At 40.5% G+C, this 24,699-nt stretch overlaps 1 protein-coding gene across 6 annotated transcripts in view; it reads right to left on the bottom strand.

Annotated features, from left to right (window-relative positions):
- The window catches only part of Mast2 (microtubule associated serine/threonine kinase 2), a 157,573-nt gene that overhangs the window by 24,998 nt on the left and 107,876 nt on the right, over window positions 1–24,699 (bottom strand). For 3 of the 6 annotated variants that reach the window (XM_085839066.1, XM_029475989.2, XM_029475990.2), the window contains 3 exons: window positions 21,748–21,839; window positions 5,759–5,834; window positions 1,576–1,596 (listed from right to left, as the gene is read on the bottom strand). In XM_085839066.1, the coding sequence (XP_085695192.1) occupies window positions 1,576–1,596; window positions 5,759–5,834; window positions 21,748–21,839 (189 nt within the window). The remainder of the gene's footprint in view (window positions 1–1,575; window positions 1,597–5,758; window positions 5,835–21,747; window positions 21,840–24,699) is intronic. The other 3 variants (XM_021159305.3, XM_021159307.3, XM_021159308.3) reach the window with 1 other exon arrangement.

Raw genomic sequence — 24,699 nt, 5'->3', positions numbered from 1 at the left:
TACTCATTTCAGACTCAAACAGTGTCTACTTCTTTCTGTCAATCCACTGGCCTAGGGAAGATCTTCTATAAAGGATGTACATATGGATATCAAAAAAATGTCTGTGGGAGTTAGTTCTCTCCTTCTAACACATGGGTTCTGGAGATTGAACTCCTGTTGTCAGGTTTGGCAGCAAGTTACCATAACTTTTGGAGCCATTTTGCTGGTCCTAAAGAATTCTTTCTTTGAAGTTTGGAGGCATATCCTTCTCAAGTTGAATTTACTTACCCTAGGAGTGCAGTAGATAGGAGTGCCCATGAAGGCCAGAAGCGGGCTTCCGCTGCCCTGGGACTGGAATCACTGATACTGAGAGAAGTCATATGGGTGCTGGGAATTGAATCCTGTATTTCTAGAAGGGCAGCCAGTGCTATTGACCACTAGGCCATAGCTCTAGCCCTAACTTACAGAATCTCAAAACATCAACGATGTAGAATCTTTACAAGTTAATTTCCAATTATAGTTTGCATAATTTGTCTATTTGTTCAAGGTCTTAGTAATGCCAGGGGATAGATTAAAAAAAAAAGAAGGGGAAGAAATCTTGGTAGAATTCTTCCTTTTCAAGTATTCCTCCCCACTCTTACCAATATTACCTCATTTTTCTACCATGATTTGTAAACGGAAGAGCTGGAGGTTCCATGCCACATGCAACTTCATGCTACTCAGCCAGCCAGCTAATGTAAATTAGAACTCTGCTGAAACTCAGTCTCTGAGGCAAAACAGTGTCCAGAAGGGTGCTAAAACATGGTGTTCTTTCTTACCTTTCCAATGGGTCCTGGGTGATCTACAAGAAAGCCACTCAAGTCCAAGAAAAAAGCTGGGCACAGATTAGTCAAGAATAACTCAGGGATGGATTTCCTATGACCTTCTCAAATTTGTTTTTTCACGGGTGATTTTCAGTCTTTAGATCAGTGGTCCTCAACCTGTGGGGCTGTGACCCCTTGCAGGGATGAATGACCTTTCATAGGAGGCTCACTTAAGACCACTGGAAAACACTGATATTTACATTATGACTCATAACAGCAGCAAAATTACAGTTAGAAAGAAGCAATGATAATAATTTTACGGCTGGAAGTTACCACAATCTGAGGAACTATATTAAAGGGTCACAGCATTAGAGTTGAGAACCACTGATTTAGATGAAAAAAGGAACCTCTCATAAGATAGCTACTTCTCAGGATATACTGAAAGGCAGGGACAAAAGTCAGTATGAAATGCAATCACTGGATATCTGTTTCCTCTGTTCACCTCGCTGGGAATATGTGAGTCTAAGGGTGACTTGTCGCTAGGCTTGAAAGCTTGCAAATTATTTAGCAAATACTGCCTCCAACACATGAGCTCTGTCTGAGCCTCAGTTCCAACAGGGAGTATTGAGATCCCATATGCCCTCTTTCCTAGAAAGGCTCAATTTTCAAAACCACATTCAAAAAAGAAGTCATCACACCAGTTCTCCCATCAAACACAGAGATCACATGCTATTCTGACTGACCATGCAAAGTAGTAGCCCAGCCCATTTTCCCCCAACACGCCCATTATTACCTGTCTGCTCTGTGGCCATGGCTGCAGTGAAAAGACACACATCATGAGAACCAAAGTGAACCAATGTGACCACTTCCACCCCAGGACTGTGTATAGCTTGCCAAAGACGAACCTTTTGTTCAAGAACATGTGGCAGTTTGAAGTGGAAATGTATGACACGTGGTATATCCTCACCATTTAATTATATCTGTCTTTTCTGTGATATGATACAAATCTGATCCTGAAGGGATACTTACTCTACACACCTATTTTTCCTATATGTTCTGCAGAAGGATAGCCTGGGGAATCACATTCCACAATGACAACTCAAATGTCACAGTCCCTAGCCCAGACATGATAGGGTCACATTGTTTAATACCAAGCTTCAAAGCCCTTTGGCTATCCCTATTTCAAGTATAAATGAAGCAGTTACAAGGGCATCAACAATACCTGCCATTCCATCTGCTTAGAATAGTCTCTATGTTTTCATCCACGGGTTCAATGCAATAGCTACTTCTTAGCCTTCAGAGGCGCCTTATTATCCACACAGTGGGAAGCCTGTTTCTATTCTTTTTTTTGGTTTTTCGAGACAGGGTTTCTCTGTATAGCCCTGGCTGTCCTGGAACTCACTTTGTAGACCAGGCTGGCCTCGAACTCAGAAATCCGCCTGCCTCTGCCTCCCAAGTGCTGGGATTGCCTGCCTCTGCCTCCCAAGTGCTGGGATTAAAGGCATGCGCCACCACGCCCGGCCTGTTTCTATTCTTTTCATTCATTTAATATTATTATGTTCCTTCCCTTTAAGATATTTATTAGTTTATAATTTCAGAGTTGAGGATGGAACCAGGTCCTTCACTGAGCTATACTTACAGCCTCCAGTTTATAAATATGTATTTCTTTGCATCTTCATTTACTGTCTTACTCAAAGCACTCACAGGACTAATAAGCACTAAGGGCTTATTATTTACCAGGCTACTGGTCTCAACCCATTTAAAGTATCTTTAATTAAAACATGATTTGATTCTAGTTCAGGCAAGACAGAAAACATGAAAGCAAAATATTATACCCTGGAAAGTACTACAGAGGTAATGAGATGCCTGCGTAAAGAATGTTCAGACTGTGTGGTTAGAAAAGGTCTAAGGAAAGAAAATATCTAATAAAAATATTTAAAAAATAATATTTTGCTTCAATTAAAAAAAAAGAAAAAGTCTACGGAGATAACATTTTATATGAGATATGAGAAGAACGAGTCCACTAAGTTAAGGTCTAAACTACAATTTCCTTATTCCAGGACGAGTGCATAAGACTTTAGTAAGGGGGGGAGGGGGCTGGAGAGATGGCTCAGTGGTTAAGAGCACTAACTGCTCTTCTAGAGGTCCTGAGTTCAGTTCCCAGCAACCACACAGTGGCTTACAACCATCTGGAATGTGATCTGATTCCTTCTTCTGGTGTGTCTGAAGACAGTATTCATATACAGAAAATAAATAAAAATTCTTTTTTTTTAAAAAGACTTTAGTAAGACTGAAAGCTCCATGTATCTCCACTGCGTTACCATGGAATAACTAAGCACCCAAAGAGCCTGACTCAAAATTTCTCAGTAAATATTTATTAACTGAATAAGAAATGACCCAATGCCACCTCCGTGGATCTGATAACAGGTCTCATTGTTCCAGGTCATACTTAATTTGATATTAAGTTCACATACGGGCCACAATTATCAGTTCAGCAGAGACTTACAATATGATCCTACCAGAACACTTGGTTAACCAGATGGAAGTTCTATGAGCCATGTGAGATTTCTTCAGAGTGAGGAGAAGTACCAACATTAGCCACCGAGCCCTCCTCACCTGCCCTCAGCCATACACTAGGGAGGAGTGGGGTGCATTCTTTCTCAGTTGAAATGGGAGGGAATAGTAAGTGCTTGTTCTAGCAATCTCTTTTGTTTCTGCATTACTTTTTTTCATTTTTTTTATTATTATTATTATTATTATTTTTTTTTTTTTTTTGGTTTTTTGAGACAGGGTTTCTCTGTGTAGCCCTGGCTGTCCTGGAACTCACTCTGTAGACCAGGCTGGCCTCGAACTCAGAAATCCGCCTGCCTCTGCCTCCCGAGTGCTGGGATTAAAGGCGTGCGCCACCAACGCCCGGCTTCGTTTTTATTATTTTATCTTAATTGTTTTGAGACAGAATCCTATGTAGCCCAGGTTTTCTTCAAACTCAGTAGGTAGCAGAGGATGATTTCCAACTTCTTTCCCTCTTGCTCACACCTCCAAAGTACTGTGATTTCAGGTGTGAGTCATTACACCTCATTGATGTGGTATTTGTGCATGTTAGACAAGTCCTACAACAGAGCTACAGCCCAGCCCTCTGCTACACCTTATAAGTAAGTAGTCCTCCCAGCCAACACCTTCACTTCACCCCGACACAGGCTTCTCTGCGGAGCCCTGGCTGTTCTGGAGCTGGCTCTGTAGACCAGCTGGCCTCAAGTTGAAGAGATCCATCTGCCTCTGCCTCCTGAGTGCTAGGATTAACGGCGTGTCTCACCACTATCACCTAGCAAAGAAAGTAGTCTTAATATTAGAACTGCTCTTACTCCAAGATATAGTATATTCTCTAGCCACTGACAGCTACAAAGCTGGAGCCTTATTACTATTTATTTTAAATTGGCTTTCCCATTTAGAACTAAAGAGAACTCTACTTCAAAACTAAACAAGGAAACAGCCCCCCAAATTAAAACAAGAGCCCCACAAACTTGAACTATGGCTAAGAGAGTTGTGAAGTTGTGAAAACAAGCCACTGTGTGTAGGGAGCCTTAGCAAAGGTTTGAAGACACCGTGAGGGTGGACTTCTCCAGAGGCCACTTAATGTGCTCTCGGCATGGGTGGAACTATCAGGCCTGCTAGGAGAGGCCAGAATCAACACTATCATTTTCAGACAGGAGAGAAATGGGACCTAACAAACCCTTCGAAGCTCAGTGAATTATGAGATCCTATAGTCTTTCTGAACTCATACTTGGGACCCTCAGCTGAAAGCTGAGATTTGTATTCCTAGCATTTGGGAGGCAGAGGCAAGGGGGAATCTCTGAATAGGGCTGTAAGCATAATGTTTCTGTGCACTGGGTAAAGACTATCTTCGTATCATTCAAATCCTGATTTCCTTGCCCCCACATCTAGTTGCAATCCTTATTCTGAGAATCTCTGGTCTCAGTGTTGTGTAAACATTGCTACCTAATTTCCTGATTGGTTAATAAAGAGCTGATCAGCCAATAACTGAGCAGTGGAGAGAATAGGGCTGGACTTCCTCTCAGCCCATGGAGGGAGGAAGGAGAGAGAGGAAGTAGGAAATCACAGCTGGAAGAGAGTCCAGGAGACACCATGAGAAAAGTCCTGGAGCCAAGAGAGCCAGATCAGTACTAATGAAAGTATCACTGGGATTTTGGCTGGGAGGTAGCCAAATTAGTTTAGAGGATTAACGTGGAGTTGTTGTGAACTTTGAAGCTTGTTAAATAAATATTATAGTCCAGTCTCAATTTGGGAGCTAGCTGGATGAAGCAGAAAACTGAAAGAAACACATTAAAAAGCCACTAACATAGGGAAGCCTGTATAGTCTACATAGCCAGGGCCACATAATGAGACCCTGTTTAAAGACAAACAAACAAACAAACATAAAACACTCCAACAAAAGCTGAGAAGAAAGTTACGTCAGGCCCTTTCAGCTTCTTGGAAGCACGGGGTACAAGGTAAAGAGTGTTACTCTGGACCCTTCCTGGAACACTTTCTCTTCTATAGCCCGAGGATAATTCTCAGTTACAGTATCATGCTGTGGAATATATTCTTAGGGCACCTTTTGCTTAGGATTATAAAATAAATGAATATACTCCTATTTTTCTGTTCAGCTGCAAATGCACAGTCACTCTGAAAGGAAAACTTGAAGAGGACAGAAAGGACGGCATTTTGATTACTGGTAGTCCAAGGCAACTCAATCCACACGGAAGAGTACGGACTTGAAAGAAGAACACAGACATCTACCAAGCACACATATCAGTCAGGGGTCAGTGGTACATGCCTTTAATCGCAGCACTCTGTTCTCTGAGTTCAAGACCAGCCTGGTCTACAGAGTGAGTTCCAGGACATTCAAGGCTACACAGAGAAACAAAACAAGACAAGACAAGACAAAACAGCACAGAGGGGGTTCTCAAGCAACTTACCTACGGGCAGGAACAAAGGAAAAGTGAGCAGGAGCATTTGGAGAGAAATTCCGGGGGCTGTCCAAGGGACTGTTACCTGTGATGGAGAAAGGAAAAGAAACTCTTTGAAGTTTGCTCTGGGAATGAGGTAAACTTGTGTGGCTTTCTGGTAAGAAACCTTTTACTCTTATTAATTTAGTATATCTGATTATTTTCTCAGGCCAGCCCTCAGTTTATGAGTCTTTATAATTATAAAGTTTGACAACCCAGAAATGTTCTCACCTAGAACTAGGTACCTGTGATAACCTACACACATTGGACGTCCTTTCTAGATACAGCAGTGATTCACATGCTTCCTGCCCTTTCAGGAACAGATCAAGTTGCAGTATTTCAAAGGCTTAAGGATTGTCCTAAAGACAATAGTTACTTGTACAAGTATCTCCACCCACTGCATCCAAGGGGCTAAATGTGCATACGGTAAGGATAAAGTTCTTTGGCAGAAATTCAGGATAGAAGTACACCATAAAATGCCTTATACTACAAACTCTGACTCTATAAAACACGGCCAACCTCAAGTACCATTTTCTCAATTAGTTTTCATGTATGCTAGTCACTGGTATTTTGAGACAGAAGCCCAGCCTGTTTTTGAACTCTTATTCCTGCCTCAGAGAGAATGGATTCACTCAAAACCTAACACTTTGATTTCTAAAATGAAGTATGTGTGTCTTATAAAGATGTTTGAGGTGGACTAAAACCCTGGAGCTTCAATGATCCTCCTGTCATAGCCTTCCAAGTAGCTGGGACTATGTGTTGTGACCTAGTCAGGTAAGATATGCAAATTTCAAACAAATAATGTATCATATCAGAGGATCCCAAGGAATAATGCATACTGACTAGAGAAGCGATGCCACTGAAGGAGCGGGGGAGAAAAAAAACCGTTGACGTAAGAAACTTTAGAAATGGAGTCTGTAAGACTAAGGGAAAGCTGTTACTCAGATTTTGGTTTCTAATACTACCCCCCCCCCCCAAAAAAAAACCCTCAAGCTTCTTGAAGAAACGACTGACTCTAAGACTGATATAAGAAATAGAGATGAACTGAGCGGTGGTGGCGCATGTCTTTAATCCCAGCACTTGGGAAGCAGAGGCAGGCAGATTTCTGAGTTTGAGGCCAGCCTGGTCTACAGAGTGAGTTCCAGGACAGCCAGGGCTACACAGAGAAACCCTGTCTCAAAACAAAACAAAACAAAACAAAACAAACAAACAAAAAAACAAAGAAAAGAAAAGAAAAGAAAAGAAAAGAAAAGAAAAGAAAAGAAAAGAAAAGAAATACAGATGAGCAGGGTGCATTTCAGTGTTAGAAGGCAAGGAAGTTGCAAATAGCCCCAAAGAGAAAACAGAAACCAAACAGCAATGATGGGATATGTCACAGAACAGGAATCAAATGAAGGGACTTCCTTTCAATGGCCACAGCTACAATTTAAACAGACAAATAAATAAGATTCAAACTAGAAGATAAGTATCTATTAGTCCATACTAATCAATAAGTTAACAAATGAGATGGAGATGAATATATAGACAACTTAAACAACACTACCGACTAATTGAAGACTGCAATACAATAGTAGACTATATGCTTTTTTTTTTTCAGTGACATGAGAAATTTACTAAAGAACATCATCATATTCAGGGCCATAGTAAAATTAAATACATTTTAAATAATTTAAAAATCAATAAATACTTTGACCACCATGAAATTTAATGATAAATTAGTAAAAGAAGCAATCAGAGAAATCTCTGGGACTTGTTTTTCCTTGTTTGAGACAGTTTGTCTGTTTAGCCCTGGCTGTCCTGGAACTCACTCTGTAGACCAGGCTGTCCTCAAACTCAAAGATCCACCTGCCTCTGCCTCTGCCTCTGCCTCTGCCTCTGCCTCTGCCTCCGCCTCTGCCTCTACCTCTGCCTCCTGAATGTATGAGCCACCATAGCCGTCTGGGATCTGTTTTTAATGAATATAATTAGTGAGAGGGTATATAGTATATATGTAGTTGGGGGGGGGGGAAGAGGGACTGCGAAAGGTTTTGGCAAAGCAAAACAAAACAAAACAAAGCCTTCTATAAGCAAGGGGATATAATGATGGGTTCCTCCAGCCTGGTAGTCTAGAAGTTTATAAACATTCTCTCCAATGGTCCACGGTCCAATAGTCTTCCCAGAGCCATTCAGACCCCAACTCTAACTGTAGGTACTGTATCATTCAGTTCTGAGAAAAAGCGTAAGGACTAAGTGTAGATCTCACAGACAGGTTAAGAGCAAATTCTTTGGTGTCTGTCTGTCTGTCTCTCTCCCCTTTCCCTCCCCACTTTATTTCTCCCTCTCTCTCCTCTTCTCTCTCTATGCAAGTGCCCTTTCTCTCTTTTTCTTCCTTCCCTACCCACTCTCCAACCCTCTTGGCCATTTCCCTTGCCTCTGTCCTTGGAGCCTGTGAACTTGATCACCCAAAAGCAGCTTCCCAATAAACCTGCCTTTAATATTAAAAAAAAAAAAAAAGACCAAATTCTTCAAGAAGACTTCCATTTTCCTAAAAACAATCCCAACCTTGGGGTAGGTCTTTGAAATTGACTGACCACAAACTTGTTAAGTCCCCATAGTTCCCTTTAAGGGTTTAATAATTCACTAGAACAACTCAAGAAAGCAACACATTTATTCTAGTTGTACTATAGACTGACTATACTGGAGGGGGTTAAGGTCTGTGAGGGACATTAGAGCTGCTGTGCCTGCAGTGTGGAATAAGGGAGCATCTATCAGCACATAGATGTGTTTATAAATCAGGAATCTCTACTGAGCTGGTGTGTCCAGAGTCTGCTTGTTTTAAATTGGGATTTTAATATATAGTTGAACTCAATCTTGAAGCCCAGTCTCTTTCCAGGAGATCAGGTTGGCTCAAAGTTTCAACCCTGTAACCACATAGCTAGTTTCTCTGCTGACCAGCCCCTCGGCCTGAAACTATCTTTTATTAAAGTGAGTCATCACTTTAATAAAACCACCATTCCTGTCCAGGAATTAATTCTGGTATAATTACAGATGTCAAAAGTCTAAGGGAATAATTTGTATACCCACCTTTATTGCAATTCTCTATTTTTTCAAATACTTATTTTTCCTTAAAAAAATTCAAAATGTTGTCAATATTTTAAAGTTTACAACAGAATAAAAACATCAGTAACTTAAATTAGACTTACTCGGAGGAAGAGTAACATGTTAGAACATTAATATTTTAAAGAAAAAAATGAAACAGCACACAGAACAGGTTTTTTGGGCTCTACCAAGTTCTTTAGTTCTCACTTAATGGCATCCTTACCCAATCATTACCCAAGCAGGAAATAAGGAGATACTGTATTCTAGTGCTTTAGCCACCTATGTTTTTTTCTGTGTTCATGTATTTCTCCACATCTAATAACCTCTTATACCTGGATAATGGCAATGGTCTTTTAACTGGTCTCCCAATTGCCAGCTGTGGCACTCCTTTTAGCAACTTTAATATTTTTAATCAGATAATTATATACTTGTGGCAAAAAGGTAGCAAGCTGAAAGAAGTGACAGTGTTTTTTTCATTCTTAAAAACTAGTTTATGTGTATATGTGCATACATCACAGAGGCCACAAGAGGGCACTGAATCCTTTTCAACTGGAACTGCAGGCCTTTGTGAGTCACTGAATGTGAGCCGTGGGACCTGAACTCCAGCCCTCTCCTATGGCTTGAACAGCAATGGCTCTTAATTAGTACAACCCACCTCTCCAAGCCCCAGAAAGTGTTTCTCTTATCATTTTGCAATGTGGTAAGTGCTCACTTTTAGAATAATGTAGTTCTGATTTTCTTAGACTTTTGTTTGCATTCCTATTAAACCTATTTTCTGTATTGTTTGAGAAAGAGATTTAAGCATGTAGACCTTCAACTTTGTGATTTAAGCCTTAAAGAACTCTCTTTTTAGATTAAGAAACAACTTTGGAAAACTTCATAAATTCATCTTCCAGGAAAATGAACATAAGTATGAATGTAAAACTGGCAACACAAGCTCAGGAGACTTATAAACCTCATAAAAACATCCACAGTTCACAGATCTTAGGTATAAGAATGACACAAGATATTAATATCTTAACTCACTATAAAATGGATAGCTCTCCCATAACTTAGTTTATCCTCTTACCAAACTCAATTAGCAATTCAATTTATAATCTGGAAACATACATAATGAAGACTTGCATTTTTATTTCCTAACTGTAACAGGTTCTTTTGTACTTACAGATATGTTGCCTTGGCTTGAACTTTGCTTACTAAACGGCTATCTTAGAAGGCACCACTTTGGTTTATGATAGCTTACTAAATGAGCATGGGCTTAATACAGTCCTTATGATTTCAAGTTGGACCTTGGCTGTTACTTGTGGCAGCTTCCTCTGCAGTTCTCCTTTCATATACTGCTTCTGACATGGGACCTGCATACCTTGCTAGCTTTCCATCTTCTCTTTCAGGCATTCTCTTTCCTTTGACATAAAAATACCCAGGTCTGAAATCACATCATCAAAAACGACTGCTTTCTGAAGTCATCAGAACATATTACACACACCTTTCCATACCTTCACTATAAAAGTTGTTATTCCTGAATTCATGGCAGTCTCTTTTATCATGACTTTTGACAAGAGTGGTCTCACTGTCCTCATAATCTTTCAACATCCCAGCCTTGAGAAGTTTCTAGAGAATGCCACACAATGAGGCTGGCCAGTTTCACATTACCTTATGATCCACTGATCCCACTGGCTCTGCATAAAAACCAGACCAAAGTTTTATTGTGTTTATTCTCAAATCGGTTTAAGACACTATTTTATAGTTTACCCTCTGTCCTCAGGCTCTCACATAATTATTTTCAGAGAGGAAGGAGAAATAATCAGAAAATACCCTAAATAAGCTCTCATTACTATACCTTCTAATGTCTGTGCTATATTCCCACTCTCTCCTTCAAAAGTGCATATAACTGTCTGAGATCCTGGTTAAGGTTAATCTTCTGCTTACATACTAGATCTCATTTCATCTCAGCCACACAAGGACTGTGGTAGACATTGCCCCTTTCCATGAATGGCCAAGGTTTTTACTACATGGAATGACTTCCATCAGCACACAATACATTACATTTTAAACTTTTTCTCCTCTTGTGCAAGGGAACTAATCTAGGGTCTTGTTCACATCGGGCAAGGGCACTTAGTATTACTGTTTTCCTTTTGACTCTCTAATCAGGCCATGGCCACTAATATTCCATCAAAGCAGCTACCAAATATCAACACAGACACCACACTGCTACATCCAAATGGCACTCCTCAGACTTCATGTCACTGATAGCTCCACTTGAAATACTTGTTCTTATTGCTGTTGGCGCCAAGACACTAGTGTTTCTTCCTCCTCATCTTCCTCCTTCTTTTCTTCTGTGCTCTCCCTACTCTGACCTTTAAGAACAAGAATGTACCTTTAGTTTCTGTTCATTACTCCCAGGATCTCATCTAGACATGCAGGTTTTTAATCTTATCTGCAATGTTTATGTCTTCCACACTTACTCCATGTAATACTCAATTGCATCATAAATGCACAGACAACATCTCACCCTAAGGACCCAGCACCGGAAGTGCTGGGATCAGAGGTGGACTTTCAGGAAGACAGAACTAGAATGATTAGAGGTAGTACCTACAAAGCACAAAGAAGAATGAAACTATAGAGACAAGGGTTAAAACAAATAATAGAATAATAGGCATAGGGTACAAGAAGAGGGTAACTCACTGCAAAGTTAGTAGTAGAAAAAAATCTGAATGGCACAACACTGGAAAGCTCAAAATTATGAGCATATCTAAACAACCAATAACAAAGGAGTGAAACTGAAGAGAATACAGTAAGTCAATGCTACATGTTTTTACAAAATAAGAAGACAATCTCAGAGCCAGGAGTGGTGGCGCACGCCTTTAATTCCAGCACTGGGGAGGGAGAGGCAGGCGGATTTCTGAGTTCGAGGCCAGCCTGGTCTACAAAGTGAGTTCCAGGACAGCCAGGACTACACAGAGAAACCCTGTCTCGAAAAACCAAAAAAAAAAAAAAAAAAAAAAAAAAAAAAAAAAAAAAGGAGGAGAAGGAGGAGGAGGAGGAGGAGGAAGAAGAAGAAGACGACGATGACAATCTCAGATTGCCAGAGAAGTTGAAGTTACAGGACAAACACTGCTTCCCAAAGTGGAAATAAAGAAGCAGATGCAGGATATCTGAATTTATAGACAAGACTTTCATAAACAAAAAACCTCCTTGGGAACCAGTAAGAAGGCCTGCAATGAATGACTTGTCCTAGCTTAGTATAGGCTATGCTAAGAGTTAAGAGATGCTGGATAATGTATTTTTTTATTCAATATGCATGGACGTTTTGGCTGGATCAATGTCTGTGCATCATGTGTATTCATGGTGACTGAGGAAGTCAGAAGAGGGCACTGGGTCTCCTGAGACTGTAACAGTTGTGAGCTGCTATGGAGGTGCTGAGAACCAAACCTAGGTCCCCTGCAAGAGTAATCAGCACTGTGAACCACTGAGTCATCTCTCTAACCGTCTCTCCAAGGGCACAGGGAAGTTACCAGATTCTCATAGTGAATGTTTTAAGAAAAAGTTCATTTGATTTGAGAAGAAGCAGAGGAAGAAGGACCATTATGAAAAAGTCAGGGCATTCTGTTTTTAACGAAGCCCAGCTGCTGAAGAAACTACAAAAATGAACTTCATCTATTGGAAAAGAAATACTCAACTCCTACTACTTAGAATCTCCTGCCCACATAATCTGGGGGAATTAAACTAAAATATGCTAATTTATAAGGTCTGCAGCATAGACCATCCAAAGACTTAGACTCAAATATACAACTAGAGAGTACTTCTCTCCCAACCCTGTCAAATTTACTGTGCTTAATTTATGTAGTACATTATAGCCATCTATTAACAGCAGCAACAAAACCAATACGAGCTGGGTGTGGTGCTGCACACCTTTAGTTCCAGCAGAAGCAGGTAGATCTCAGGCCAGGCTGGTCTATGGAGGCAATGCTAGGCCTTCCAAGGTAGCATAGCAAGACCTTGTCTCAAAACAAAACAAAAGACTTACAAGGCATACTAAAAGGCAAAAGAAGAAGGGAAAATATCCCTATGATTAATACTCTATGTGCTAGAATGGAAGAGGAGACAAGTTTCCAAACGTTCACTCAAGAAATATGGGAAATTACAAAAGCAGATGTGTGTTGCGGAAGTAAAGGTAAGGCTAAAGACCAAAACCCACTGTACTGTAAGTCAAGGACACTGTACTGACAGGCAGGACACATCTGGGGAAGCATCACCATCTTCTTAAGTCACCAACTTAAGAAGATGGCAATAGACATGTCAAAAATGGAAAAGGTAAGGAGAAATGGGGAGGAGGAGAGGGAAAAGGAGGAAAGCATTTGGGAGCTGAGACAACCAGCGAAAGCTGTAGCAGACCTGTGCTTGAGTAAGAGAAGAAGAAACAGAGAAGGGAGAGAAGAACATTTGGAACAATAAGAAATAAAAACCCTGCAGACTGGAGCGATAGCTCAGTGGTTAAGAGCACTAGCTGCTCTTACAGAGGACTCAGGATCAATTCCCAGCACCCACTTGGCAGCTCACACCTGTGTGTAACTCCAGTTCCAGGGGTCCAAACACCACCACATGGACTCAGATGCAGTCAAAATACCAATAAACATAAAATAATAAATAGATTCTTTAAAATCCCAAACTAATGTCTTATAAAAGCTGTCGAGCAAGGAAGGTCAGAAAGCAGAAAGGATAAGCTCCCTGTCCAAACTACTCAGGGGCGTGTGTGCACACAGAAGATCAGAGAGAAAAGGGCTTTGAAGTCTTGGAAGAAGGTGGGAAGACCTGCCTTCTCCACAGAAGAGCACACACAAAATGACACCCTCACAGACAGAGGTGACAGCAGAGTGAAATAGTAAAAGGGGAGGGAGAGAAGAGAGAAAAAAAGAATAATCTTAGAATTCTATGCCTATGAAAATAGTCTTCAAAAGCAGAAGAGAAATACCTTTTCAAAAAATATTAGTAATTTAATATCAGCAGATCTATCTTCAAAGAAATAGTTGAAAAGCAGTTCATAAAGAAAAAATTATATAGGCAAGAAACTGACTTCTACATAAAGAAAGCATTTGGCTTAGCATGTGGCCCAATTCCCAGTACTTGTTGAAAACAAAACCCAACACATTGCAGGTAATTATTTTTTAATAAAAAATTTATTACTATATATGTGTACGAGTGTTTTTACCTGCCTGTATGCATGCATGTATGTGTTCCACATAAATGCTTGGTACTTGATGAAGTTAGAAGAGGATGTCAGATCCCCAGGAACCAGAGACAAATAGGAACCAAATCTGAGTTCTCTGCTAGAACAGCAAGGGCTCTTAACCACAAGCCATCTCTCCAGCTCCAGTATGCCAAGTCCTAAAGTGTATTTGCCTAACAACAAAGTATCAAAATGCATAAGGCAAAAATGAACACAATCAGGGGTGATAGAAGGTGACATAATAGTTACAAATTTTAATGTCCTTTCAAGAGAAATGGCAGATCTAGGAGGCAGAAACTTACTGAGGACTAATTAGACTTATCATAGCAGTCATATGAATATTATGGACATTACAACAATTACATCCACATACCATATCATATGAAAAATTCATATGATTTTTCATAACATATGAAAAATTTATCAAATGAACTACATTCTTGACCAGAACATAATCTCAGAAAGCTTAAAAGAACAGAAATCATTCTATATCTGCTTAGAGCAAAATAAAGTTAGAAATCGATAAAAGAAAGATAGCTGGAATAAATTTCTTTTTTTTAAATATATATATATATTTTTTTTTATTAGGTATTTTCCTCAATTTCATTTCCAATGCTATCCCAAAAGTCTCCCATACCCTCCCCCCAACTCCCCTACCCACCCACACCCACTTTTTGGCCCTGGCGTTCCCCTGTACTGGGGCATATAAAGTTTGCAAGTCCAATGGGCCTCTCTTTCCAGTGATGGCCGACTAGGCCATCTTTTGATACATATGCAGCTAGAGTCAAGAGCTCCAGGGTACTGGTTAGTTCATAATGTTGTTCCACCTATAGGGTTGCAGATCCCTTTACTCCTTGGATACTTTCTCTAGCTCCTCCATTGGGGGCCCTGTGATCTATCCAATAGCTGACTGTGAGCATCCACTTATGTGTTTGCTAGGCCCCGGCATAGTCTCACAAGAGACAGCTCTATCAGGGTTCTTTCAGCAAACTCTTGCTAGTGTATGCAATGGTATCATCGTTTGGAGGCTGATTATGGGATGGATCCCTGGATATGGCAGGCTCTAGATGGTCCATCCTTTGGTCTCAGCTCCAAACTTTGTCTCTGTAACTCCTTCCATGGGTGTTTTGTTCCCAATTCTAAGAAGGGGCAAAGTGTCCACACTTTGGTCTTTGTTCTTCTTCAGTTTCATGTGTTTTGCAAATTGTATCTTATATCTTGGGTATACTAAGTTTCTGGGCTAATATCCACTTATCAGTGAGTACATATCATTTGAGTTCCTTTTTTTTTTTTTTTTTTTTTTTTTCCTTTTTTGGTTTTTCAAGACAGGGTTTCTCTGTGTAGTCCTGGCTGTCCTGGCACTCACTTTGTAGACCAGGCTGGCCTCGAACTCAGAAATCCGCCTGCCTCTGCCTCCTGAGTGGGATTAAAGGCGTGTGCCACCACGCCCGGCTCATTTGAGTTCTTTTGTGATTGTGTTACCTCAACTCAGGATGATGCCCTCCAGGTCCAACCATTTACCTAAGAATTTCATAAATTCATTCTTTTTAATAGCTGAGTAGTACTCCACTGTGTAAATGTACCACATTTTTTGTATCCATTCCTCTGTTGAGGGGCATCTGGGTTCTTTCCAGCTTCTGGCTATTATAAATAAGGCTGCTATGAACATAGTGGAGCATGCATGTATCCTTCTTACCAGCTGGAACATCTTCTGGATATATGCCCAGGAGAGTTATTACGGGATCCTCCGGTAGTACTATGTCCAATTTTCTGAGGAACCACCAGACTGATTTCCAGAGTGGTTGTACAAGCTTGCAATCCCACCAGCAATGGAGGAGTGTTCCTCTTTCTCCACATCCTCGCCAGCATCTGCTGTCACCTGAATTTTTGATCTTAGCCATTCTGACTGGTGTGAGATGGAATCTCAGGGTTGTTTTGATTTGCATTTCTCTGATGATTAAGGATGTTGAACATTTTTTCAGGTGCTTCTCAGCCATTCAGTATTCCTCAGGTGAGAATTCTTTGTTTAGCTCTGAGCCCCACTTTTTAATGGGGTTATTTGATTTTCTAGAGTCCACCTTCTTGAGTTATATATATATATATATATATATATATGACTAATATCATATATATATATATATATATATGACTAATATCCAATATATATATATATATATATATATATATATATATATGACTAATATCCAATATATATATATTGGATATTAGTCCCTATCTGATTTAGGATAGGTAAAGATCCTTTCCCAATCTGTTGGTGGCCTTTTTGTCTTATTGACGGTGTCTTTTGCCTTACAGAAGCTTTGCAGTTTCATGAGGTTCCATTTGTCAATTCTCGATCTTCCAGCACAAGCCATTGCTGTTCTATCCAGGAAATTTTCCCCTGTGCCCATATCTTTGAGGCTTTTCCCCACTTTCTCCTCTATAAGTTTCAGTGTCTCTGGTTTTATGTGAAGTTCCTTGATCCACTTAGATTTGACCTTAGTACAAGGAGATAGGAATGGATCAATTTGCATTCTTCTACATGATAACCGCTAGTTGTGCCAGCACCATTTGTTGAAAATGCTGTCTTTTTTCCACTGAATGGTTTTAGCTCCCTTGTTGAAGATCAAGTGACCATAGGTGTGTGGGTTCATTTCTGGGTCTTCAATTCTATTCCATTGGTCTACTTGTCTGTCACAATACCAGTACCATGCAGTTTTTATCACAATTGCTCTGTAGTAAAAATATTATTTATTACATACCTTTAAAACATTTGAAAATATTTTGAGCAAAATAAGAATGAAAGCACAAAATCTGTGAGATGCAGAAGTCAATACTTGACTGCATTAGTGGATATACTAGAACAGATAATCTAAACTCATTCTAAGTTTATACATTTGAAACTAGGGAAAAAAGCAAATTGAATTATTAACTATTCAAGCAGAAGAAAATAAATTCTAGAGATATAATAAGATTAGATACAAGGAAGTAGAGAAAAATCAATATGATCTAAAGCTAGGTTATTTGAAAAGACAAACCAATCACCCCCTTGTCAAAGCAGGGGCAACAACAATACACAGATTACTAATATCAGAAATTAAGTGTTGGGTTTCACAAAGGGTCTCAGGAATTAAATGCATTAGTAAAGAAATACTATGAATAATTCTATACACTCAAACTCATAATACAATTAAAATGGATTAATTTTATAAAAGATATAATTTTATAAAACTATTAATATAAAAATAGGTAATATGCCCCCTGGAACTCCTGGGGACTGGACCATCAACCAAAGAATACACATGGAGGGACCCATGGCTCTGGCAGCATATGTGGCAGAGGCTGGCCTTGTTGAACAGAGGGAGGAATGGCCCTTGGACCTGAGAGGGTTCGATGCTCCAGTGTAGGGGAATGCCAGGGCTGGAAGGCAGGAGTGGGTGGATGGGTGGAGGAGGAGCACTTTCATAGGGGGGGGGGGGTGTAAGGGATAGGGGGTTTCCAGAGGGAAAACCTGGAAAGGAGCTAACATTTGAAATGTAAATAAAGAAAATATCCAATAAAAGGAAAAAAATAGGTAATGTGGACAGGTCTCAATCTACCACAGAAATTGAATCAATAACTAATAACCTTCCAAGGCAGAAAGCACCAGTTTCAACTACACATTTCAAAAAAATTATACAAGTTCTATACAAGTTCCTCCAAAAGAAAGAAGGGGAAGGAATACATCCCAGCTCATTCTCAAGCCAGCATTTACCTTAACACCCAAATCAGACAAATGTAAAAACAAAACCCACAGACTATTATCTTTCATGCACACATACAAAAATTATCAATAAAGTACTAACAAGTTGAATTTAACAATGCTTACTTAAAAAGAACTACATACCATCACCAAGTGGGGCTTATCTCAGGAATGTAATAAGCTAGTTCAACATTTAAAGAAAACTAACAAAGTACGTATAGCAGTGGAAATGCTCTGTATGGTCCTATAATGGGCAACGCATGTCATCATAAACATGTCTAATGTGTATCATTATAGTAAACCAAAATACAAAACTACTGTTTGGTAATAATAACATATCGGAGTAGGTTTACACAAGTGCAACAAATATACCATTCTGGTAGGGAACCCTGATAATAGAGAACCTTTACATGTGTGGGGACAGAGTATGTAACTTGTTAAGTTTTGCTATTAGCCTAAAACTAATCTAAAAAATAAGGATTACTTAAAAAAAAAAACAGATTAGGAGATATAGTGTGCAGAAGGCCCCAGGATTAAAACCCAATCTCTCTCTCTCTCTCTCTCTCTCTCTCTCTCTCTCTCTCTCTCTCTCACACACACACACACACACACACACACACACACACACACACACACAATCTCCAGAATGGCTAAGTGCCTAATGAACCAATCTTACTAAAGCTGTACCTGTTTATAAAATATTTAACAGCATGGCTGAGCAGTTAAGAGCACAACCAAAGCTCGGGTCAGAACACTCTGAGGGTGGGGGTGAGCGCACCTGTACACCCAGCTACAGTGAGAACCCAACAGCTCTGGCCTCCATGTGCACCTGTACTCACGTGCACATTCTCAGATGCATAACTTAAGAAAGATACTGAACATGAAATTGAACTGTACAGAATTTATTGTTACTTTCAAATTAACAGATCTTTTATTATTCAAGAGATTCAAGTCTTAAAAGCAAAGCAAATAGGACTTAGAAATTTCCGCTGTTTATTTGACAGTTTAAGGGCTGTCAAGTTTGATCACTTCTGAACAGCTGGCTAAGTACAGTCTCATTCATCCACAGACTACGCCTCATGCCCACTCTTCCTCTCTGAGTTTTCTGCCATGGTTTGCTGAAAGATGAATAGGAAAACATTTATCAACTACTAGGCATGTTATAAATACTAAAACATGGAGTTAAACTTCAAAGACCCAGGCAGGCAGAAAAGATCATCTAGTATTCTCAATCAAAATCAGTAGAGTAAGGAATACTTAGTCCTGAACTCTGTCAGAAATCCAGAGATGATCATCTCAGAGAGGAGGAGCCAGTAGCAATTGTTGGGATTCAGACCCAGGACAAACTGCTGAGATGCACATTTTACATACCAAGGTGGACCTGGTCTCCAGGTTCTCCCAGCACCCCTTAGTCTCTGCCCATTACAGGGCCTATTCCGCCCTCAACTTTCCAGCCCAGGGTCTGGCCTTCCCATCCTCCAGATGCATTTTCCTATATAATTTAGACATTTGCCTCTCTCCTCTCTGTCCTCTGTCCTCTCCCTCTCTGTCTCCCTCCCAGTGACAACCTTCCCCAGCCTCGTGTCCGAGAGTTGCTTCCCTATAAACCTGCCTTTAGATTCCAAGTCTGGCTTGAACTGACCCCTTTCACCGGCAGAACCTAACTTACTAGTTATTACTGCCCAGTACTTACATGACAGCTATGTATGGGGTCTAGAGGAGCTAAATTTATTTCTATGTAATGAAAATCTAGGTTAGACATATGCTGACACTTTACAAAGTCCTAGGGTGGAAGTGCAATTTGTTTGGTGGTTTGTTTGTTTTGTTTTGTTTTTCGAGACAGGGTTTTCCAGTATAGCCCTGGCTGTCCTGGAACTCACTTTGTAGACCAGGCTGGCCTCGAACTCAGAAATCCACCTGCCTCTGCCTCCCAATTGCACCACGCCCTGTGGAAGTGCAATTTTAAGGAAGCCAGAACCCATTAAATACACACACACAGAGACACACACACACACACTCACACACACAGACACACACACACACACTCACACACACACAGAGACACACACACAGACACACTCACACACACAGAAGAACTCATGGAATTATATAAGAAAAAACGAGAGCTTTGCTTTAAAGGTCAAATATATTTTTAATTCCTTTTATTGTTGGTAGTGTCTTCTAAAGTAATAGTTTTTCAGAGGAGCCCCTTTTCCAAAGATGAAATTTAATTAGCATCGCTCTCAAAGTATTGATATTTACTCAAAGACTCGGCAAACATCCAACAAAAAGAGAAGCCCAAAAGACAAAGCCCAGTCTTAAGCCTAAGATGTGCACCTGCTTCACTACTTAATGTCCCCTTTTATCATCCAAAGACAAACAAAGGTCAGTTTAGGATAATAGTACCCAGAGATTAAGACATCTAGGAAGCAATCTTTGAACAGTTTCCTATTGTTCCAAACCTGTCCATTATCATTAACCCAGAGGTTCTGCTACAAACAGGATACTACAGCAATTCCTTCAGCAAAGTGAGTCTGCGTCTCATGATACAAGCCTAGAACAAAACACCTGGCTAAGTTAAATAAGGTCTCTGTCCCCCTCCTAGTAAGTACTGTAGGCCTGAGTTAGTGCAAACCACATTATAAATATGTATCTCCCTTAATCAGAAGCAAATAAATTAGCTCTTATACTACCTATAAAAGTTTATATTCTATATGGAGCTAAGACTGACTATAGAAATTATATGTAAGATCAATGTTAGTATAAAGCAAATATCATTCCCATTTTATTTTATTTGCTTTTCAACTAGAAAAATTACTGGGAGTCTTACAGGGTAGGAAGATCCTCTGTGAGACCTAAGACAGGTGCTGTGCAACAGTTTCTTCCAAGATCAAAACATTCCATTCTGAAGGGAAGCTCCTTAAGCAAGAAGGTAAACAACTCAAAATGGCTTCAGGAAGTCCCTAAAACTGACCAGATCTACTAGAGCCCTCCCTGCCAGAGTAAACAATAAAAACTGAAAGTCCATCAAACAAAGCTATAAAAAAATTAGCTCAAACTAGTCATGCTACAAAGACAATTCTGAGACCTGACCACTGCCTAAAAGAAACAAAACCCAGTGAAACTGTGTAAGAGAGGTTTACACTAACTAGGCCGCTTGGAAGCGATAGTCTCCAACCTGCTGAGCTACTTGCAGGCGGTCTCCTGTGCGCTGTCACCTGTGCTGGGGTGTGCTTTGGAGCTACAGCTTCTTTGAGCCATTTCTGCTTCTGTAGGTAACCCCTACACAACTCACTGGCTCATCACCAAGTGGACTGTGGTCTGTGATGGGATCCCTGTCTGTAGTGAATAGACATGTGTGTTCTATCTCCCCTGCCCTCCCCCCGGGAACTTGTCAGACAACAGTAGGACAAAATGTTACAGGTTGGTCAACATAATACTCAAAATAACTCAAGCCATATGTGGTAGAAAACACTAGAACAGAGGCCATGGATCTGAAGACTCAAGTGGCTTCAAAAGATGGCCAAGACTAGAAGTAATGTATATAAGGAATCAAAGTCCACTGGACACATACTCCCACAGAAAGAAGGTTGCAAACCTGGCGTTCCTCCAGCCTGACTTTCAGCTCAGTTGCTAGCAGCACGAGCACTCTTCATCCCTCTCTCGGGTGCCCACTCCAAGATGGCCTTTCGTCCTCACCCACTTCCCCAGTAAATCTCTTGCGCTAGATCTGTTGCATGGTGTGATTTTGTGGCACTCCTTGGCTCCAGCTGGCCAAAGAAACATTCGCCGCTTTATCCTAATAACATGAATTAGTCAGACAATGCTCAACCCACAATGTGACAAAGAGGAAAGAAACCTGGTGTCTGTGGACATGTTTTATTACACTTTTTAAAATCTGCAAGCACTTACCTGTGTGGCCATGGAGTGGGGAGTGTGGCCTTGGTAGCGTAGGTGATGTGCTGGAGGTTACAATCAAGCTCTTGCGGTTACTTGTTCGACAACTGCAATATGACAAAATGTCAGTTAGAAGCATTCCAGGCTGGTTATAGAGACACCTAAGTAGCATGATTCCCTGGGTTGAGCAATACAGTGCTTCAAACTTCCCTGTTCATCACTTCCCTGTGTGAGCCACTTAAGACTTCATAATTCAGTCCCTGTCCCTTGGAGTAACTCCGCCTGACTTTTGTCTTGACTTGCATTTTTCCAGTGTGAAGTTTGCTTCCTGAAGAAACCCAAGAACATATCTAGGGGCAACAATCTTGTTCTAAACTGTAAACTTAATTTGGAAACTTAGCATGTGTCAAAATATTATTTTATTATGCTGGTATGGAGCACTCATCAAGCACTTACAAGGCCCTGAGTCTGACTATGAGTATAAATAAATAAGCAAGCAAATACAAAAACTGAGCCCACTTTTATCTCACAAATTCAACGTTTTGTCATAAAAAAAGAAGCTAATTTACAGTCTGTCAAATTATTTTTTACAGATAGTTAACTGATAAATTATCTAACATCTTTATTTTGGAGTTGTTTCAATAAAACAATTTTAAAAGTTAACAATGGGTTAATTTTCCTATGATCAGAGAAAACCAAATCATGATGAAAAGTCCTTTTAGGCCACATTTCTTACTAAAAACTTTTACAAATGTATTTAAAGCCAGTCTATTTTTTATTTAAAACACTGGAAAGAAAAACAAAACAAAAAAGACATTAAGAATTCTGCTGAGCCTTCTGGCAAGCCAGCCCACCATATTCTGCCCCTACTCCCAATTCCCCAATAACTGACCAGATAGTCATGTTAGGCAGAACAAAATCAAGACTAGCTTGGTCAACAAGACGGTGATAGATAAAAAAGAAGCAAAACAGTAAGATTAAAAGACTGAAAAATAAACTAAAAACTTAAGATAGTGAAAGTTATGCCATTTTAAAAGCAGCCAGCGACTGTGCAAGAGTCCGAGGATGATGATCCCAAAGTGCCAGTGAAGGGCAGAGGCTGCACATGGAGACCTTCAGCAGACACTAGGAGATGAAAACGACTGAAGAAGCTGATGAGTGGAGAGAAGCACAAGAAGTACTGGACTTCGTGAGGGTTGAAGCCTACAATCTTTCTGAGCAGGTTGTTGGTATTACCGATTAAATGAGTTTATCTAATTAATAAAAAAATACATTAGGGAAGTTTGCCATTGAAAGTAACCCACGTTTACTGAATAGACTAACTCTTACATGCTAAGGCACTATTACAGGTGCCAGGAAGGGAGTGAGGAACAAAAGGTCTGTGACTGGAATGAACAGAGCTATGGAAAAAGAGAAGGAAAACAGAAAAAGAGAGAGAGAGAAAATAAGGAAGGAGTAGTGAGGAGGAGAGAAAGGAAAAGGAAGGAGACTGTGCTGGGAGTGGGGGCAGGGCACCCAGGGAAGGTTTGCGTCCTAAGGGAAAGGGATCTGAATGACAGACACAGGATCCCAGAGAGAGAATGACAGACACAGGATCCCAGAGGATGACAGACACAGGGTCCCAGAGAATGACAGACACAGGGTCCCAGAGAATGACAGACACAGGATCCCAGAGAATGACAGACACAGGATCCCAGAGAGAGAATGACAGACAAGGGATCCCAGAGGATGACAGACACAGGGTCCCAGAGAATGACAGACACAGGGTCCCAGAGAATGACAGACACAGGATCCCAGAGAATGACAGACACAGGATCCCAGAGAATGACAGACACAGGATCCCAGAGAATGGGAAAGGTATGAGAGAGAAGATATTTGTTCTACTTAAATACTGTTGGATGTCTCTATTATCCTCACACAGTCAATCGCCTTTAGGCTCCTATGCCAGCTCTGACTTTCACTGGACAAATGGTAGACTTAGTAGAGAGGCTCAGCATGCCCAGCTGAGGTGTGCTGGGTATCAGCTCTTCTGTTTGTGGACTCCAATTTCTTATTTCTCCTGTAGATTGATCGTTTTGCTCTAATACTTAAAAAATTTACACCAGGCAGAAGCAGGACGATCACAAGTTACCGGCAACCTGGGCTACATTACAAGCCCCTTCCTTGGGTTGCTGAGGTGGGAAAGTGGTTAAAAGCACTTTATTATCCTTCCTCGGATCCTGAGTTCAGTTCTCAGAACCCACATCAGGTGGCTCATAATTGCACCTAACCCCAGCTTCAAGTGGAATCCAATGCCTTCTTCAGGCCTGAGAAGGAACTTGTGCACTTGTGGCATTACAGACACAAACAAATTTGTGTGTGTGTGGGGGGGAGGGGATCCTCCTCCTCCTCCTTCCCTTGCTCCCTCCCTCCCCCCACCTCTCTTATATATATATATATATATATATATATATTTTTTTTTTTTCTTCTTCACATTTCAGCCCCACTCACTCTGGCCCAAAGATTTATTTATTTAGTTTATGTAATTACACTGTAGCTGTCTTCAGATACACCAGAAGAGGGCATCAGATGTCATTACGGATGGTTGTGAGCCACCATATTGTGGCTGGGATTTGAACTCAGAACCTTTAGAAGAGCAGTCAAAGCTCTTAACCTGGGGAATTTTTCTCAAAAATAAACCAAATGCCGGGCAGTGGTGGCACACGCCTTTAATCCCAACACTTGGGAGGCAGAGGCAGGCAGATTTCTGAGTTCAAGGCCAGCCTGGTCTACAGAGTGAGTTCCAGGACAGCCAGGGCTATACAGAGAAACCCTGTCTCTAAAAACCAAACCAAACCAAACCAAACCAAAAACCAAAAACCAAAACCCAAAACCCAAATACAGAATTACATAAATGAGTCTTAGACCAAAAGAAAGTTGTAACAGATGAAAAATCTGGATGACTACACAAAAGGATGACTATGCCAT

Source organism: Mus caroli, unplaced genomic scaffold (assembly GCF_978045245.1).
Source record: "Mus caroli unplaced genomic scaffold, Mus_caroli_1 scaffold_6, whole genome shotgun sequence".
Taxonomy (NCBI): Eukaryota; Metazoa; Chordata; class Mammalia; order Rodentia; family Muridae; genus Mus; species Mus caroli.
This window is presented reverse-complemented; position numbering and strand designations above follow the sequence as displayed.